The sequence below is a fragment of the Amblyomma mixtum genome, chromosome 5, assembly GCF_055824585.1.
Source record: "Amblyomma mixtum isolate Tamu chromosome 5, ASM5582458v1, whole genome shotgun sequence".
NCBI classification, from domain to species: domain Eukaryota; kingdom Metazoa; phylum Arthropoda; class Arachnida; order Ixodida; family Ixodidae; genus Amblyomma; species Amblyomma mixtum.
Window position 1 is genome coordinate 83,709,059 of NC_143016.1, and position 20,616 is coordinate 83,729,674.

Sequence of the window (20,616 nt, forward strand, 5' to 3'; positions counted from 1 at the left end):
ATTGTACCTGCAGTGGTTCCATTGGGCTCTTACCTTTTGCACTCTCATTGAGTAAATATTTAAAAAAATGTTTTCAAGGAAATATTGCGTCATGCACATCACACTGCATGAAGCTGATTGAATGAATTTTAGGCACGCTGTTACTTAGAGAACGTCAGTTGTGTGCCTCGATGCCAGCACTGTGCCAGTATCCAGACATCCTACATCGGCAGCTTATGCAGCTCCCTCTATTGCAACAGCTAATCAACTAGGCAAAGAAGGACACCCCTAAAACAGCCATTCAAGCGTGACAAGGTCAAAGTCAATCTAATGCGCGAGCTTCTCCTGCACTTAATGAGTTTCTCACTGCCATTGTTTACAACCTCACACCGAGTCCTACCTGCAGCAGTCTTTCCCACTAAAGGTGTGCTGCGACACAAGCACTTGACTAGCAGTGTGAGAAGCCGTGAACACCTTCCAGTCGTCCAGAAAAAAAGATGAAAGTGGGTGCTTTTTACATTGCTTTATTCCTCCTCTACATGATGAGTGGAGCACTATATATGCATGTGTATTTCTTAAAACAGAAATATCAACGCCATTCAAAAGCGTGAACCCTCTCCCAGACATCTCAGTATGGATGGAAGATCAGGAAAGGCGCAATGTACAAAGAACCGCCCAGTTCACACCATAAACTCACTTTTTACCAGGCTGAACACCACTACGCATGAGCAAACATGCCTATACAAACGCATAAAAATGATGCACATACATCATAAACCATCATCCACAAACTTCACTCTCACAGATTCTTTAAGACAATGTCAAGGCGGGCTGGTGACATGCACACACATTCACACAACACAGTTCTCACACAGCAGGTCCCGTCACCGAAGCAAAGCAAAATCAGTTACATGGAGGTACTGATGGTATCACAATATGTACAGCTGTTACCTTCAACACCTCTGCCACACGCTTCTTTACTGTTGGCACACTCTACAGGTTTTGTGGAAGCCTGCGCACACTGTGGGAGTGACACTAGGAATGCAAATATGCTTATGAACCAACACTATGGAAACACTTGACTGTGCCTAAGTGACAAGGTAATGATAACACTAACTGAGAACAAAAGTCACCAGAAGGAACCTTTAGCCAAATTTGACAGCAAGCCAAATGAATGGAGAGGAAACAGCATTAGAAAAGGTCCAATTGCACCTTGGATTTACTACGAAGCAAGTCCTGCAGAACAATATGACCATTATCTGGCATAGCAGCCAGTGTGCAGAACCTTAAAGTTAGGTCTGAAGAACCCCCTGAACTACTTACGAGTGTGAGTAGTTTAAGCACAGAGGAAGATTAAAGATTTAACAGTGGATCCTTGTCACAATGAATACAAAACCCTGCTTTCCAGAGAACTAATAGATATCAAAAAGTAACCTTAGAAAAATAAGTTATAGATGAAAAAAACAAAACCTTCAGTAGATGTATGACTGAAATGTCAGAATTACTAGGCAGCATTGGAAGAGGGAAAAATAGAGACGGATATAACAGCACTCAATGGGTTTAGTGCCTTTTGCATAAAAACTCCTTTTAGGTTAACTGGCAGGTCGTAACGTAAATGCTGCACATTTGTCGGTCACAACAAGAAGTTGCAAGTTGAACATTCACGCTCTAGACAACCACATAAGGCGGCATGCTTTGGCGCAGTAATAACACCTCTGATGTGGGATGGTGCAACTGCTGATGCCTTTTCAAGCCACTGTGAACAGGACAACCATCACAACTGATCAACCAGCAAAGCAGTGCGGTCTGCCTATACTGCATTCTCTGACAGCCGAGTCACAGAAATCTGCACTTCAGGTGGCAATGCACTCTAACCAGAACACACAAGGTCTCTTCGATTTGGCTGCACTGGCTGCACTAGTTTTGCTAAAGTTCTACCACTGTGCAATGAGCGCGCAAGGCTGGTTCCGGCAGTTCACAACACTAGTGCCACACTGTCGCTGTCAAAACGAATAGGCAAGTTCACAAAATGTGCAGGCCACCCGGCATCATAAACTGGCTGGCACTAGCTCCGAAGTGAGTGCAGCGCAGTCGAGAACTAGTCGAGAACTAGGCCTGCACTTGTACAAAACAAAGAGGAAAGTGCAGAGGGCGCGCGCTGGACTGGCAAAACGTATACGACAGTACTGCACTCTCTGAACTCGTGCAGCTAGTGCAGTCAAATCGAAGAGACTGACATTTTACAGGTAGGCAGCCAACTTTTAAATGTGTTTCGTTGCATATTAGGCTGCCAATTACACTAAAAAATATTGGAAGACAGCAAAATAAAACTCAGTACTGTCCTCCCTGGAGCACTTCACTATCTTGGCATCACGACCATCAATGTTAATTGGCAAATTACAACATAAGCTGATGCATAGGTAAGTTTAGTTTGTGCTTGACTTCATTGCATGCTGCCATCACAAAAATGTACACTTGAGACCTGCCGCTAAAATGAAATCCTGAATTTAGTTGTGGCTGCCATGGTTACTGTGGCTCCAAGCTGCGCACTTTGCAGCTTATGGGAGAGATGATACATTAGAAGATGCCCCCAGTTAAATGTAGTCCAAGTGTGCCACACAGCCATTAGACTGTTCACTTTTCGTGATCTTGCCTGTGTGCTGCCAAGAAACATGTAGTGCTCTGCCTGGGAACTTGCTTGTTGTAACAGACAGCTGGCAGGTAGTCGAGAGCACACAATGCATGCAGGATTTCTCTCCATTTAGATGTATGCAAATTAATTTCGTATAAACCTTCAAGACCTAAGCACTAAAGTCGGGGCTCAGAAAAGTCAGCATACAAAGCAAAAACGTTACAAAGCATCAGGGCCTCAGTTAATATGCAAACACAAAGACAAGGCATGCCACACTGCAATGTCCAGGGGGTTATTTTTTGCATTTTTTGTGCCAACCAGTTCCACCAAGAGATGCCAACTGCTCTAGCAACTGGTAGTAAGTGGCGGCTGGCACTTTACAAGATGCCAGCTAGCAATGTGCAAAGATTCAGCAAAAAAAAAAAAACCACAAGAAGGAAGGGGTAGCAGGGCAGGTAGGGTTTAAACACATCCCTCGTGTTCCGAGTCCTTAGTCTGAATCTGTCAAGTTTACTCTATGAACAGAAAATATTTTTTAGCGGCCACTCAGGTTTGGAACAGTAAGCACTTTAGAAGTTGAGAAAGACTTATTCATATAGCTGATACTGAATGCACTGTACAAGAGTAGCAGGCAACCAACCCTGACCTTATCCCCCTGCTTAAACCGCGCCTACAATAAAATCAGGCCCTGGTATGTGCCAATGTGACCAGCAAACAAATAAAATGGCTAATAGCTAAAGCAACTCGATGGAATGTGGCCTCAGAACATCGTACCACTGACACAGCACATGAGAACACTTTGATGCCACCAGTAGTACAATAAACCATACTAGAGCAAATTAACTTTTGGCCACATGCACAATGATTAAGAGCGCATACTGCTGGCAAGTCCACATGATTTGAACATACTTAAGGTCACACCTGCAGCCATCGACAAGCTCTCATCTCCAAATGCACACAAAAGCGTGGACATCATTTACATATTGACCTAACACTAAGGCAACATGTCCAGCGCCGCAGCGTCTGCATTTTACAACTTGCCCCGCCAAGAACCGAACCGTTTGCAGGCAGCATCATTACAAAACTCATGCACAAACGTGGAAGCACATTACAGTAACGCGACAGTGCCACCGATGACAATTCTCACCTCATCAAGTAGCATCTCAAGTAAGTTAAATGAAAAAAAATTGTGCGCAATGCAAAGCCTACTTTTTGCCACGTTTCTGGCTGATACTGCTTCTGCTGCAAATTAAGGGTCTGAAAAAAACCTCAACACTCACCTGCTGAGCAAAAAAAGCCTCTCACTTTTCAGTAATCCTAAATGTAGTAACTAAGAGAACTGGAGGTCTTTTGCACAACGATCGTTGCATATGAAAGCCAGCCTGTGAGTGCAACATATGCTAACACTGACAGGAATTTAACTCAACCCTTTCTTAAAGTTTCATCATAAATTTCAGGCCATTGCAGACAACCAGAAATCAGGATGAATTGAGGTAACGCCTGTTCCACTCTGAGACGGTACGTTACAAGACATGCTGAAATTACCTGCACCTCTTTTGTCAAGCAAGTTAAAACATTAAAGAAGCTTAAATTTAGCTACAGATTACTCCTGGTGAGCAGGCAAATGACAGATGCTGGAACGTCAAACACACAGTTATAAGTAGTAGCACAGGTGGTTACTAAAATTTGGCATGACTGAACAAAACACACTGCAAGTCCAACGTAGGTCTCTTGCACTGTAATCTACAAAAATTTATTGTACTGCCTGCAAGGGGGGGAAGCCTTCAAACTGCACTCATCAGTCGCTTCATAGGCATGGTAGTATGGTATTTCATGTCTTCTAAATATGCCACAGAATGCATTTGAAGGTTTAGAGAAAGGAGCTTCTGCAATAAAAGAACAAAACGGAAGAGCAGTTACACACCTCTCAACTTCATTACAAATAGCTTTCAGACAGGGAAGACCACTCATCTGCATCTGACATTTGGCGGCTACTGAAGGTGCTGGAAAATGGGACTCGGAAACACCTTTCCTAATGACTCAAACCCTGGGCCTACATTTTCATATGCACAGTGATGGAACTCCTGTTTGACCTCTAAGCTCAAGTTGTAGCACTATAAAAAAGTGCTAACTGCATGGCCTCAGGCTGTTTTGGTGCAAGAGTTGGCATGTATTTACATGCTACATGCGGTTTTAAGATTTCCTGCACTGGGCAAACGAAAGCGACCTTAAAAATTAGAGATAAAAAAAACTACTGGGATAGTACTTAAGTCACCTTAAGAATGGTACGCAGTAGCACTAAATTTCACGTTTGCCACAGCATCTGTCGCAACTTCTGTGTGCGTTAGCGTCATTTTCTTTGCAACTGTCTGTCCATCAACTGCCATATTCGGACTTCTAGCAGCAGTAGCAGGTATCTGCTGTGCAGCTACGGTGCCGACATTTGCATACATCACATTTTTTCTTTTTCTGATTTTTCATTTCGATTCTCTGTCTAGGTTGCTGTCGCGAAACTAGGTTGCTCACAAAATGGTGGGCAGGTTGTGATGACATCACAAGGTCACGTGACCTCTCTCGACCAATCAGCGAATTTCGTGAGACCAGATATCGGCGGGGCTTAGGGGGTGATGACAAATGCTATCGTATTAGAATTCCTCTACACCACAACAGTTCTGAAAGCTTCCTAACACATCAGCTTTCGCAAGGCGCCTAGCGTACCGATCCCCTTGTAACATGGAGCACACTCTGAGCAATAGGAGAGCTCTCAGTGAATTTGCTTCCACAGGAGGGCAATCATCCATGTCAGCTACACTGACACGTCAAAGAATGCTGCCAACAAGGATATCTGGATGTATGTATCTTGATGCATCTGGATGCTAAAGAGACAAGGAGCAACAAAGGGACACAGAATACATGCAGCATGAGCATCGTACGTGGTTTGTATCTCTTTGTTTGTACTCGTCTCTTGTGCACAAGACACCTCCCAGAATCAACCTAACTGACATGACCAAAGTATTGAAACGACATGTGCGTTAGCTGTGTTCACAATTGCTAAATAATTTTTTTTCCACTCTTAAATGTGCGTGATTGTGTGCGTCTTGCTTGACCTCTAAGTGCCCGTGCACGAGGCCTCTTCCACCTAGGCATTTCACGCCCATGTGCATGTATACCAGGTGTCCCAGCTAAATGTAACCAAGCTTTTAAAAAACACGGGGCGTCCTAGCCGTCTGAAACCAAATGAGGGTTGTTTAGAGTTGCGTGACCAAGTCTGCAATATTTTTTCGTTCTTCAAGGTTGACTAATTAGTTAAGCTTAATTAACTAACTTTTAATTATTGACTTGAGGAACAAAGTGTAAATGGAAAAGTTGTAGATCGCTTTGAGAAACACCTTACTGAAACATTTGCAGCAAAGTAATATTTACGTAAAGTAGTTTTTTTATCGGCCTTTAACCATAACCCGCACAATAAGAAAAAGCTTCCACATGACAACTGTGCCACTTCAGCGTCCCAAGACGCGCCTTAGAGAATAAAATCCATTTTTTCCGAAGTCCTCTCCTCAATGAGACTTTGGGTGCACATTGGGGTAGAGACGTGAGCGAGCAGCTGGTCAAGTGACAACTTTCTTTTAAGGCCAATAAATGAAGCTACGCCAATCGTAACTTGACGGAAACAGCACTACTAGTGGTTTTTCGAGGGGATCTACAACTTTTGCATTGACACTTTCTTCCTGAAGTCAATAATTAAAAAGTTAGCTAATTAAACTTAACTAATTAATTAACTTTGAAGAGCGAAAAAAATACTCAAGACTAGGCCACGCGACTATGAACAATCCTGAATTGGTTTCACTGGACTAGGACACTTCGCCTTTTTTAAAAGTTTGGTTACATTTAGCTGGGACACCCGGTATATGCTTGCTGAATATGCTCCTCACAGCACTGACTTGTGCGCTTTGTGCGGTTGTGCAGAATGTCTCCATGTGAGTTTAGCCATTTCCACATGGCTCATTCAAACAGGTTGGTCCTGGCTACACAGTTGTGCGCACATGTGATGCATGACCACGGCGTGCCTGTTTACCACTGCTGAATTGCTTTGATGCGTCCTGTCCATGCCTTGCGAACTGCAAAGAGCACTATACTACTGTTTCAAGTCCATAGGCTGTGCTAAGATAGTTATGTTTTTTCCTTTTAAAGGCCTACTTGACCGAAATTTTTCAAATCGTAAAAAGGTTGTTTTTTCATAGTACACCCCGGTATTATGCTACCCACAAAACATTACGCTCCAGTTTCAAGCAGTTACGGTGAAAAAGGCACGCAAAAATCGGAGTTTTCAATACCAAAACTGGAAAAACGGGCGCCATTGCCGCCCGCCGGAAGTGACGCATGTTCGAGACTACTCCGGACGGGTTCGGAGCGTCTGCTCGTTGCGGCTCGAGCAAAGCGCTGGTAGCGGTAGCGCGTGCAGCACTTTGTGCGATAAATACTGGTTATATGTGAAAACACACATCTTGACACGGATGAAACGCCCTAGAAAAAGTTTTAAACGTGCTTTATTTGCTGTAGTAGACCAGAAAAGTCCCGGCTCAACCTCAGTGAAGATGATCGCGCCGCAATGCTTGTGAGCGCTGTTTGCCTGGCAGTATTCGATTACAGCTTGTGCAAAGTTCGGATATAGCGGAGGAAGGAAGCATATTCAAATGGAGGCCAAGTAGAAGTGCTTGTATTATAAAGTCGGCTTTTTTGAGCGGGCACGCGCGTGCCAACAGCACATGTGAGCTCTGCTGTGCGTGCAATATTGTTGTTGTCTTGATAAAAAAAATGACCTGCCTTCTCCTTTTCCTTCTCATTTTTCTCCCCCGTCGAAAGGTATTCCTGCCTGTGCAGAGAAATTTGGAACAGATGCTGTGAACGCCAGTTAAATCAATAAAAACAGATGGATGTGTAAAAAGAGAGCTGAAGAGAATTAAGTGCTGCGTTAAGCGAAAGAATATGCCAGAAGCAAAATTTGTGTTGCGAAATAAATATATATTTTTCTCTTCGAGGACCGTGGCATCAGTGCGGTGCCGATGGTGGGCTGGTTCATCTTTGCGCGCCTCGGTCGGGCAAGCCACTGCGCGTTGCGAAATACATGTCGATTCAAATGAACAAAAACTTATGCGTTGCGTTCATTACAGTATTTACCTAGAACCACTTAAAGCCCGTGTGCTGCAGGGACGGAAAGGTTTTTCTAATCTTTTCAAACCACACAGCTGGGCAGAACGACGTGGTTGCCGAACCCCAGTCGACCGTATACGCCCACCGCGCAAATTACCGTAGGTGTCTCTAACCCAACGTATAAATTTGATATTTATATGTTATGGTATTTATATGTTATGGATCACCAACTAGCCCGCACCCTTACCCTACTGAATAAAATCTAAATTCTTTGAAAAGATTATCATTCAAATAACATGCGTGCAGTTCTCTGGGGTCTTGGAGACGCGTCTCGAATGGTAACGCTGAAGCTTCCTGTAATCGACCTCAAGTGTGAATGGCGTGAGGCAGTAAGAAAGTCGACGTTTTCAGTAACGCTTGTGTGGCCTTCCAGGATTCTCAGCCTGGCCTGCAAATCTTCAAGGCAGCAGATACACTCGGCGCATGACGGCTTTATTGCGCATTGGGCAGAGCTGTACCTGCAATAAACGGGTGTGCATATGTTGATTCCTTTTCAGACGAAGCAGACCTCTCCTAGACTTCTGCCTGGTGTAAATAATGTGCCGTCAAAAAGGCGTTGCTCTATGAGCAATAAAGCCGTCCACTTTAACTTCTGGACCGCCTTAGCTAGCCTGTGACGAGCGGTTCCCCCATCCTCTTTATTCTCCCGATTAGAGACGCCTCGAAGCCTTCGGTTCGTGGCATGCTTTGCCGATCCGGCCAGAAAGACGTAGGGGCTCTGATCACGGCCGGTCTTGACGCGCGCGCTCTCTCGCTCGCTCTGATGCATGGTGTAGACCGGGACAGGTCTATTGACAAAGCCCAACCCACAAAAGGGGTTAGCGCGAGGCAGAAGCGTCAGTCACCCACCATTATCTTTTTTGAAGAAGAGAGGGGAATTCACGTTAAAACCTGAGCTCCAGACAGCTGACACCAGCTTTCGAGATCGGGGGTGAAGGGCAGTGGCCGAGAGGTATACATGGTGCTTTCCGCATTCCTCGTATTCCCTTCCGCGGTCATGCACTTCGTCTACATGATGCCAGCAGTTTATTTTTCTCGGATACCATCGAACTTCGCGGTGAAAACAGCCAGAAACGCGCCAGAAGAAGAGCTTACAAGGGGCGCGCACTCACTTCAGAACGCTTGAAACTGGCGAGCCGGCGATGCCGGTGTCTCAAATGTGCGTCATTTCCGGTCAGGTTTGTTAGTTGTTCAGCACACCGCTAGGGGTCTGCGTCGTCTGCTACAGAGGTTTTTGAACGCTTCTAACTAAAATTCTAGACGCTTCACAGCCCTAATATTAAATATAAATATTGTTAATAACATGCACACTATATGGAGCGCAAAATTAGCCGAAGTAAAGTTTGTCAAGTAGGCCTTTAAGTGAGAATCACACCAGTGGGAAAAATGACATGCTCAAGGAGCCATCTGCTGCGACACCATCCAATCATGACAGAAAAGTTGCATTGGCGGTTTCGCCATCATGCCCGTCATGTGACAGTTCCCTCAATGGCACATGCGCAGTGGTGAAGAGGGAAATAAAGAGGGAGAGAGAGGGATAGAGAAAGCAGCTGGTGGCCTGTTTTACACATTTACACATTCTTTTATACAATTTTTATACAAATAATTTTTTAAGGTCGTTGTTTGCTCAATTTATAACACAGACCTCAAGCAAGCAATCCCCGTGCTCTAGCAGTGTGCTTGTTGTTGTGCAGCCTCAGAGCTGTGGCCAGCTCCGGACTGACTCGTGGTGTGAGGACATGGGTTTTAAGGCCTTTAATGCCTCATCGTTGTAAGCAGGAGCTGTCGACAGAAATGTCACGCTTTTCAATTGGTCGAAATGGTTGTGACGTCACAGAGTGTGAATTTCAAACGGGCCAATTGTACTTTGGCTAGTAACCATGCAACCAATTAAAGGGATGGTATAGTGATGCTCCAAGTAAGTGGGACTGAGGTTATTTAATTGTTTAATTAACCAAGTAGTTTAATTAACCTTTCTAGTCAGACCACATAAATAAATAAAACCGAGTAGGAAATTGGTCGAGTTGGGGAATCGAACCAGGGCCTCCAGAGTGCGAGACGAGCACGCTACAACTCCATCATGCCAGCTCGATGGTTTGGAATGAACAAAGGCGCGTCTAGTAAATACAGTGTCTTCCATCTTCCTCCCTTCCCGTTACAGCGAGGTTCAGGTGTCCACCGAGATATGCAAGACAGATACATTTCCTTTCCTCAAAAACCAACTGACGGACGAGCAAGGCGTAGAGCCGAACGGGCGATAGAGTTCTGTGGACTCCGTGACATCGCTGCAAGACGCTGTCATGTTCCACTCTTAGAGGCGAAGCTTAAGATCTTAACCACACATCAGTGACGCAAGCAGTACCATCGCGCTTAAGGCTTCCGACTCACCGCACTTGAGGTCAACAAAGCGCCTCCCTGAATTTTTCTTTTTTCTTCCAGCCTTTGTGTAGCGCTGACGACTTTTTAATTTTCTCAGTCTCGGGTTTTAGCAAAAATGTCATTGATTCTGACTAAAAATCACAGTGAAATTTTTAAAACGATTAGGAAGAAATATTCCAACTACTTGTGACAATTAAGAATAAAAAATGATTGCCTGCTTCGGATTCAATCGGTCCTTATAGTCTAGCATGAGGGGGGGGGGGGGGGGGGGTCTCAGAACCTTTGCCAATCCTGGTGGGGTGTCTGAGGCCCCCCTGAGATTGCCCTGATTTTAAGCTCTGCACTCTGTTGACTCTAAGGAGAGCAAGAGGAGACTGCAATAATGTTTAGCATTTGCCTCTGTCACCGCGAGCTTGTAGAGGACAAGGAGACAGGCAACGAGACGCGCCGGCGCCACCGTGGGTACGACACGAGACGCCTTGTACACCTGTGCCACTCGTCGATCTCTTCTCCTCGTTCTCTACAAGCTAAATGCATAGCTGCCTGCTTTGCACAGATCTCATTTCTACTCCCGAGCACAGTAACCAACCAAATGTACACGAAAACCTCATTAAATCAAAGGGAGAGTGCAGAGTAGGTCACGGATCAAACACGGGTTTATGACATCCTAGTCAAAACCAAAAGGAAGAAATGGGCCTGGGCAGGGCATGCAATGTGAAGGCAAGATAACCGATGGTCCTTAAGGGCAACGGAGTGGATTCCACGAGAAGGCAAGTGCAGCAGGGGGCGGCAGAAAGTTAGGTGGGCGGATGAGATTAAGAGGTTAGTGGAGATACGGTGGCTGCAGTTGGCGAATGAAAGGGTTAATTGGAGAGACATGTGGGAGAGGCCTTTGTCCTGCAGTGGGCATAGTCAAGCTGATGATGATGATGAACTAAAAGTTGTAGAAACAATGCAAAATTTTGAGATAGAAAGAGTTTCAAGATAAGCTAGGTACCTAAGTTTTTAACGTACGAGACTGAAAGAAACATGGCCAACAAAACCATGCATGCAAAGTTTGAGCATACAACTGCTAATAACTTGGTGGTGGTGACCACTGCCATCTGTGCCATGTACCAGATGCTGCCGCTACCTGCATCCACTTGGAGGTGTCTGCTCCTTTCAACATGTCCCCTTTCTTGGACTGCCTGGCCGTTTCTGATCTGGGAAACGAACTGCACCCTTGTTTCATGTTCTGGAGCAGAGGCGGAGCACGTCACTGCCAGATTCGTGCCAACTAAAGAATAGTACACAGTGATGGTCAAGTGCACATATTATGGCATGATCTGCAGGCCTCCCCTCTTCTTTTCTGAGTTTTTTTGTAGCCCAGACTTCGAGATATCCAAGTTTTGCCAAGAAGACCTTGCAAGACAAGCAGTGATAAACACACAGTACCTATTGGAGTTCCTGCATCGTAAAGGAATTTTAACATGACCGGTAATTCAAGACACGCGTTAATGAAACATGTGTTAAAGGTGCGCTGAAGAGGAATCTGAACTCGTCTTTTTGCTGCGGGAACTCGACCTACACGTTCCCAGCATTCTTAGAAACCGCGATTTATTGCCCTGTACGGCCGATTTTCCTAATTAAATTGGATTAACGTCCGACTACCGCATTTTTTTTTTTAATTCCCCGCATGGCGGCTTTGCTTTCACTTTTATTTTCTTTCTTCTAGGTTTCCGTGAATAAATAGGTCTAGTCAGAGACTACGTAGCTGCAAATTAGGCCCACGAAAATAAAAATACGCGTGGACTCTTTGTTTTCGCCGATCACTACGCATAACTCCGCCGATGGCACAGAGGCAAGCCGCCACGGGACTGGGTGAAAGGTTGGTCGACTCCTCCCACCGTTTGCGGAGAATTAAAAAAAAAAGGCGGGAGCCCGACGTTAATCCAATTTAAATTAGGGAAATCAGCCGCACAGGGCAATAATTCGAAGTTTCCAAGAACGCTCGGAACATGTAGATCGAGTTCCAGCGGCAAAAATAAGAGTTCAGATTCCTCTTCAGTGCACCTTTATTGAGAGACCAGCTCAATGCTATGCAAAAAAATCTTACACTTTTCCAGATCCTGTGACACATTTTGCCACATGCACATTTCCGCTATTTTTTTTAGCAATTTATAGCTACAATGCCATTGTGGCAATGTATCAGTACAGCAGTTCCATTACTGTACGCAAAGAATGCTACAGCAGAATATGCTTGAATTTTTGAAGTTGGTGTAGTACCAGTTAGCTAAAAAAATAACCATAACTCATATTAATTTAATTAGAACACATGTATAACCCCAAAGCATGCTTCCTTAATAGCACTCACAGCACAGGCAATACGATGACACAGTGGCGTACAGACATTTAAGTGCTGCTTTTGTAGCACATTTGAAAGTTAAAGTGGGCAGAGAAGTTGTAAAAACAATGTTCCGAGATAACTTAAAGCTAGAGTAAAACACGTTTTTGGGCAAGTTGGTAACATTCTTGATTCATACTGCAGCAAAGAAGCACAAACACACGTAGAAGGAACACGCAAAAAAAGCGTTCGTCCGTGTTTTTTGCATGTTCCTTCTTCGTGTGTTTGTGCTTCTTCGCTGCAATATGAATCAAGAACTTAAAACTATTAAAATTTCTATAAAAAACATATTTTTGTGCGCTTAAAGTTGCACAGATAAGTTTTTTTTTTTTTTTTTTCACAGTTAACAGTTTGGCGAAAGCATGTTCGGTGAATAGGAAACAGTGTGAAAGAAATGGGCACTAGTGAACAAAAAAGAGAATAACACAACTGACGTTTCTGCGTCCATACATGTATCAAATTAGCAGTTGGTTTTGAACTATCCCACTGGACTGTGGGATCTACACTTTCCACAAATTTTTCTAAAAATGTAAAATATAAAAAAAATCCACTTAAGATGAACTGCCCCGCCGCGGTTGCTCAGTGGTTACGGTGCTCGGCTGCTGACCCGAAAGACGTGGGTTCGATCCCGGCCGCGGCGGCCGAATTTCGATGAAGGCGAAATTCCAGAGGCCCGTGTGCTGTGCGATGTCAGTGCACGTTAAAGAACCCCAAGTGGTCGAAATTTCCGGAGCCCTCCACTACGGCGTCCCTCATAGCCTTAGTTGCTTCGGGACGTTAAACCCCCATAAACCATAAACCAAGATGAATTGTTTCGCATGCCCTTTGGTTAAGATGAACCTCCGCAGCAACCACAAACCACAGTGACCCCGAGTAACGGCACTCACGGGGCGCCTGTGTGGCACTAAGGAAATAAAAAGATTATATAAAATGCTTCTACGGAAGAAAGTGAACCCCCATGAGATGACTTCTGTGCACCTTTGCACAAAGCTGCGATGAAGCAGTTTTGAAAAAGCGCACATTCTTGGGGGAAAGGCCTCTTGCGGGCGCGGAAAAGTCAGGGCATCATCACGCCTTTGCGGGCACAGATCCTGGCATCTCATGTACGTCACCTAATAAGCGTTGCCCTTCCTAGATTAAAAGGCGTGCATGCTCAAACTGCGTGTGCGCATTGACTTCGGGTTTAAAAACTCCGGGGCTGCATTTTCAACAGACGTGGCATTGCAACAAGCATTATCGCAGTCCAGAGGTAGCCAGATATCGGCGTCGCGCACATTGCCTGCAGCGTAAGGAAAAACGCTCAGTGTGCCTGCTCATAGTGTTGGTAACAGCTATGGAGCAAAAGGAATGAGATAAAAAAAGAGAAGCACGGCTACCCTGCTGGACACCTTTCGAAGAGCTTAGAGCAGGATGGAAAGCGAAAATCGGAAGAAAACACGCAAACAGCAGCCACCATGGATACAGCGAGAAAATAGGGATGGGGAAAAAGAAAACTACGTCGATGGCATTTTCAAGTACGTGAACATAACCTGATTTTATGCTCTGTCTTCATCTCACTTCATGCATGGTGCAATGCACAGTGCAATGCATACTATATTTTGAAATTATTTTCTCCCTGAAAGGCTATTTTATTCATTTTTTTCATATAACATATATTTGGACACAACTAGCATGCTCACACACCTCTTTTAGACGCCCTTCAGTTAAGATGAACTTCTGATACGATGAACAAATTTTCTAGTCAATCCAAGTTTATCACAAAGGGTGTCTACTGTATAAATGACACATTGGTTATAACAATGAGCTGTTTTAGAATTATCAGAATTGGCAAACAATTATCAATAGGACTACCGTCAGTGTACACGCAGCAGCTCGATGCTATGCACAATGAAACTGTCAAGCTGGAGCTGCTACGGAGGAGCTGATACTTCTTTAGCGTGCCTAACACATGACGCACCTATTACTTAGTTGATTAGAATGAACTGTTTTTTTGTTACAACCTACTTTCTATAAAGCGCACTCTCTGACTGTGACAAATGCGAATTAGGACGTATACGCGTGCTTTCTAGAAGCTTTTTTCCAAGTCCAGATATAATGAGCGATTGGATTTTTCGTTTTTTTTTAGTAATATTATAACTGCACTGCAATGTACAGCATGACCGCATTTTTTGAGAACTAATGAAAAATTCTGCCAGCAGCTGGACATGAATGGCGTTAAACCTGTTGGTTTTGGTCACTGCAGTACAAGAAAAAGTAGCAGCAGTAGTGTGTGGCGCTTAAAGGGCAACTGCAGCACTTTAATGAGAATTTCGCGATATTCGAGGATTCAAATCTATATAGACTGTAGATAAAGCACGCCAAGTGTTCTTGCACTAGCACTTACAATAGTGATGTAATCGACGATTGAATTTTGCGCTTCTCCTCAATGCACCGGAGGAGTGTGGAGAAACTCAGCGTGACACCACGGAAGGTATGATTTCAAATTACCGCTGTCATCAGCCACAACCTGCCCCGACTTCTTAGACGCTGCCAAACAACTCTCAGCAGGGTTAATCTTTGGTGGCGTTGGTTCTTTTTCCTTCAAAGCAGGTGTTTGTGCGTTGGAAATGCACCGATACCTACGATGACGTAATCATGTGCCCCCCACTTGGCGTTTTGCACCGCGGAGAAGCTTGAAGGGTGTCCGGATTTTAATCGGCGATTGCTTCACTATTTCAAGTGCTAGCCCAACAAGACTTCGCATGCTTTACCTGCAAGTTTCACACATTCAACCCTCCTAAGCTCGTTGATTTCTAAAACCTACGCAATTTCCCTTCAATGACCTGCAGTTGCACATGGACTATGAGGGGTGTGGTAGTGGAGGGCTCCATATTAATTACAGCCACATGGGGTTTTTTAACATGCACTGACAGCAAACAAAGAATGGCTGCCTTTACCTGCCATGGTGGCTCAGTGATTAGGGCCATTAGCTATGGAGCCGGAGTTCCCGGGTTCGATCCTGGCCGCGGCGGCCACGTTTCTATGGAGGCGAAACGCAAAGGAGCCCGTGTGCTGTGCAATGTCAGCGCACATTAAAAATCCCCAAGTGGTCGAAATTATTCCAGAGTCCTCCACTAAAGCACCTCTTTTCTCCTTTTCTTCTTTCACTCCCACCTTTCTCCCTTCCCCTACCGCGCGGTTCGGGTGTCCATCGAAATCTGAGACAATTACTGCATTACATTAAAACCTCGTTATAGCAAACAAGTAAAAAATCGTTAAATAGCTTGTTACAGCCGAAATTCGCAATATAAAACTTCGTCAGAAACACATGCAACAGTGGCGCAGGTGAAGGGACAACAATTCTGGCAATCCTTATTGGAGAAATAGAAGCTGTTTTCCCAGGTTTTGGTGGTTTTTCGAAGTGCTCACGGCTATTCTGAAGGCCGCAAAAATTCGAGCGCCAGTTAGATTGGCTCCCCGCAAAGCACCGCAAACACAAATTATGTGCTGGCTATGGTGGCTTCCCCGCATCACAGCTGTGTTACGTGGAAAGCGGTACGTCAGAGCGAAAGCTATCACCATTTTCACCACCTCGACGACAGCTGACATGAGTGCAGGATTGTTGCTGCAAGCTTACAACCGCCTGTGCTGCTGCTTTCAGGGCGCTGTCAACGAATGCCAGAGGTGTGAACGCGTGCTGACAGCCGGACTGCAACCCTACAGGCCGCTGTTGGCAAGCACGAGATAAAAGTGCAAACCTTGGCACAAACGCTTGCCACATCAGTACCAGTCACTTCTGCAGTGCGGCGAAGCCTGCCACCTGCCATCCGAACGGGCACAGTTTGGCGCTAGGGAGTTCAAAATATCAGCTTCATGGCCAATCGTGTTTAATATAAAAAGTGGAAATTGCATGCATTTGTCAAAAATATTTATAAAGAGTTCGATACAGCCAGTTATTCGTAATACCCATGTTCGTTATAACGAGGTATGACAGTATTTCCTTTCCTCAAAAACCTGCTGCTGCGGTGGCTCAGTGGTTACGGTGCTCGGCTGCTGACCCGAAAGACGCAGGTTCGATAACGGCCATGGTGGTCGAAATTCGATGGAGGCAAAATTCTAGAGGCCTGTGTGCTGTGCGATGTCAGTGCACATTAAAGAACCCCAGGTGATCGAAATTTCCGAGCCCTTGACTACGGTTTGGTTTGGTTTGGTTTATGGGGTTTAACGTCCCAAAGCGACTAAGGCTATGAGAGACGTCGTAGTGGAGGGCTGAAATTTCGACCACCTGGGGTTCTTTAACGTGCACTGACATCGCACAGTCGCTTTTGTCTATAAACTAGACTACTTTCCTCAAAGACCAATTTTCATTTTTTATGCCTTGTCATTCTGGAATATCACAAAAAACCTGAATTTTCCCATTGCACAGAGACACAGCCAGGCATTCTGGGCAGCAGTGTGCGCGATGCACAGCAATAAGGCATTGTTGCAATTTTTGTGTGCTGGAAACATTTGGTGGGCACCTGTACTACCATAATTTGCAAATAAAGCGCAAACAGCAGCAGTAAGAGTACCTTCCACAAGAGCGGCATTTGCAAAAGGCAATAAAAGGAGAAAGTACATGAGAAAGAAACTGCATTTGGAGCCACATGTGCAGAGTATGACGGGAATAAATGAGAAACCCGAGAAAATCCCGAAGTTGAACCAGAGCCCGAGGCTGTAGAAATGTGAAATTTTGGAATGTTTAGTTTGGAAAGTTGATAAGGAAAAAAAAAGAAACTGCAGGTGAGAAAGCTCGCAAGCGCAAGTAAGTACTAGGAAGAGGCTGTTAAAGGGACAAACTGGGCTACGAGCTGTTGACGTAGTAGTAGAAACATAACCACGAACCATAGTTTCACCCTTTGACCTAGTTTCAGAAACAGAAGGGCGAGTTTTTTTTTTTTATCCTCAAGTTTCAACCAGTGCCCAATTCTTTCACAACCTTTGCGTGAAATCCAGTTCAAGCGGAAGCTCTCCAGCAAACATAACATTCCCTGTGATGCTGTTGTGGTCAAGTTTAAAAGCCGTACGAAAGTGGAGCTTTGGCTGCATGACTTGAATGCTCAAAATAAAATCATAACATTTCTTTGTCACCAACCTCTTTTTTGCAAGTTGCAAATCCATTACTCGAAAAGTTGATGACATGCAACTTTGACCAATTCCTGGCACATGCTTTGCATCCTGTTCAAAAAGGAACAAATGGTACAGGTAAAAAATATTTCAGAAGAGAAACTCAAAACACCAGACTTACAATTTCTCATAAATGAATTGAAATTTAAGCGCACACGAAAAACGCACACAAGAGGAGGATACACACAGGACAGGCGCTTTGTGTATCCTCCTCTTGTGTGCGTTTTTCGTGTGCGCTTAAATTTCATTTTATTTATAAGCTATGCACCATCTAGCCCAAACAGAAGTTTTGTTAAATTACAATTTCTCTTCAAGAAGTATGTAAAAATCTGCAAAAACAAGGGCCAATTTACTGCAGCAGGCAAGTACTTCAGCACCTTAACTTAAACAGGTTCCACAAGCAGAGAACATGGCAGAAAGCATACGAGTTGCTAGCAAGGTGACGGCACCAAATTGCCGGCAAATCTATTTGGTTCAGTTTGAAACTGACTCTGCCGCCAGTGGCACGCACTGACAGAGCAAAGCACAGTGTGTGCGCATTTTAGGCCATCTACCACCCGTTCACCTTGTAACCTATGCTGTGCGTAAGCTAAGAAGGCGTGTTGACCTTCCAGCAATGGGTAAAAGGATTTCTTCACTACGGACAAAACAAGACAGGACCAGGCAAGTCAAAATCTCTCAGTGGCCATTGCAAGCCACATCCCAAATGTCTGGGATTTCACAACCCCCATTTACACTATGTATACAATAGTATGATACACTGTGAAGAAGTAAAAAATAATGCGACACAAAAAAAAAAACGCGGTGTATAAACGATGAAGGAGGAGGGAGACAGAAGTAAGGTTAGACCATTGCCTCACAGCTTCTCTTCCCATCACCTGAAACGTCACTGTCGCCAGCAAGCGGCTAAGGGTAGCCAAATGGCGTAGCTGCTCATCGAGCGTTTCCGTGAGTGACGGCAGTGATCAGCCACGCTGGGAGCGTGAGAAGAGCTACTGCGATCCTTGGCCTGCTGTGAGACTGCCTATGTACATGCGGACAGTGTCTTCTCATCATCATTCACTGTCCTCGCTGTCAATGATGTCTTTTAACCTTGAGAAGACCTTGTGTGGCTCGTCGACTGCCTCTTGGAGCTCCTCAGGTGGTGTGGCACTTGGGACGGCGCAAACGGCTGCACTCCGCGTCGTCCGCTTCGTTGCACCGTCTGCGACGCAAATTTGACGAAGGGCCACTCAGGGTGAGTCTGATGCACGCTAAAGGGCCAATGAGGACAACTACATCGAGTTTTAGAGCAAGAGCTCTACTCCTCAGGGCACAACTTCCAATTTCGATGTGGATGAGACAATGACATTCAATGCCTCACAAGGTCAAACCGAACTTAACTGCGCGGTGGTATGGCCAAAGAATGATAGTATGAGCCCACTATCTGATATCAAATGTCAAGATCAAAGGTTAAGGTCAGGTACCCAGTGGTCATAGTCAAATGACCTTGTGATTATATGACTATGACCATTGGGTACCTGACCTTGACTTTTGATATGAGATAGTGGGTACCACATCGACAATGACCTTCAATGCCTCACAAGGTCAAACTGAACTTAACTGCGCGGTGGTATGGCCAAAGAATGATAGTATGAGCCCACTATCTGATATCAAATGTCAAGATCAAAGGTTAAGGTCAGGTACCCAGCGGTCATAGTCAAATGACCTTGTGATTATATGACTATGACCATTGGGTACCTGACCTTGACTTTTGATATGAGATAGTGGGTACCACATCGACAATGACCTTCAATGCCTCACAAGGTCAGACTGAACTTAACTGTGTGGTGGTATGGCCCAGGATGTGGTAGTATGACCACGTGATCATATGTATATGACCATTAGGTACCTGACCTTGAACTCTGATTTGAGACAGTGGAGACCATGCTTAACAGAGCTTTCGCTTGTACAACTAGGTTCAAGCCACACTGAACCTTGGCCATTTTTTTTTGTTCACCGAATTTTCATTCATCAACAAAAATCGATTCTATGGCTCTTTATGGCTATGCTGACGTTTGTCCTGCAGCAACAAGACACATTTCTTGCTGAAAAATTGCATTTAAAACTGAAACATTTTTTTTTTCCCCGTCACTCACATCAAACTTAAAGGTGCACTGAAGAGGAATCTGAACTTCTCTTTTTGCCGCGGGAACTCGATCTACACGTTCCTAGCATTCTTAGAAACTGCGACTTATTGCCCTGTGTGGCCAATTTCCCTAATTAAATCGAATTAACGTCCAGCTCCCGCCCATTTTTTTTTAATTCTGCCTTGTACGGTGGGCGGAGTCGACCAACGCGTGGAGTGCCTTTCACCCAGTCCCGTGGCGGCTTGCCGCTCTGCCATCGGCGGAGTAATACGTAGTAGTCCGTAGTAGCAAATAGTCCGCGCGTATTTTTATTCATGCGGACTTATTTTGCAGCTGTATTATCTGCGAATGAAACTATTTATTCATGGAAAACTAAAAAACAAAATAAAGCGAAAGCAAAGCCTCCACGAAGCTGGCTGAAAGGAACTTCACGCGTTGGTCGACTCCGCCCATCGTACGAGGCAGAATTAAAAAAAAAGGGCGGGAGCCGGACGTTAATTCGATTTAATTAGGGAAATCGGCCATACAGAGCAATAAGTTGCAGTTTCTAAGAATGCTAGGAACGTGTAGATCGAGTTCCCGCGGCAAAAAGACAAGTTCAGAATCCTCTTCAGTGCACCTTTAAGATGTCATGAGCAAAAAGAACTCTGTGATCATTGTTTGGAATTGAATGATGGTGTAGCTTAAGCCTCAGTGATTCGCGTGAAATAAAGTCTTGATTCACTGTAGTTTGCTCTCGAATACAGACAGCGGTAGTG

At 44.7% G+C, this 20,616-nt stretch overlaps 1 protein-coding gene across 1 annotated transcript in view; it reads right to left on the reverse strand.

The window, feature by feature from the left end:
- Positions 1-487: 487 nt before the first annotated feature.
- LOC149342855 (uncharacterized) overlaps positions 488-20,616 on the reverse strand; it is a 38,379-nt gene continuing 18,250 nt past the window's right edge. Inside the window, exons 7-9 of the mRNA XM_089545371.1 lie at positions 18,822-18,933; positions 17,698-17,780; positions 488-4,497 (exon numbers count right to left, since the gene is read on the reverse strand). Of these exons, the coding sequence (XP_089401497.1) occupies positions 17,723-17,780; positions 18,822-18,933 (170 nt within the window). The 3' untranslated portion in view covers positions 488-4,497; positions 17,698-17,722. The remainder of the gene's footprint in view (positions 4,498-17,697; positions 17,781-18,821; positions 18,934-20,616) is intronic.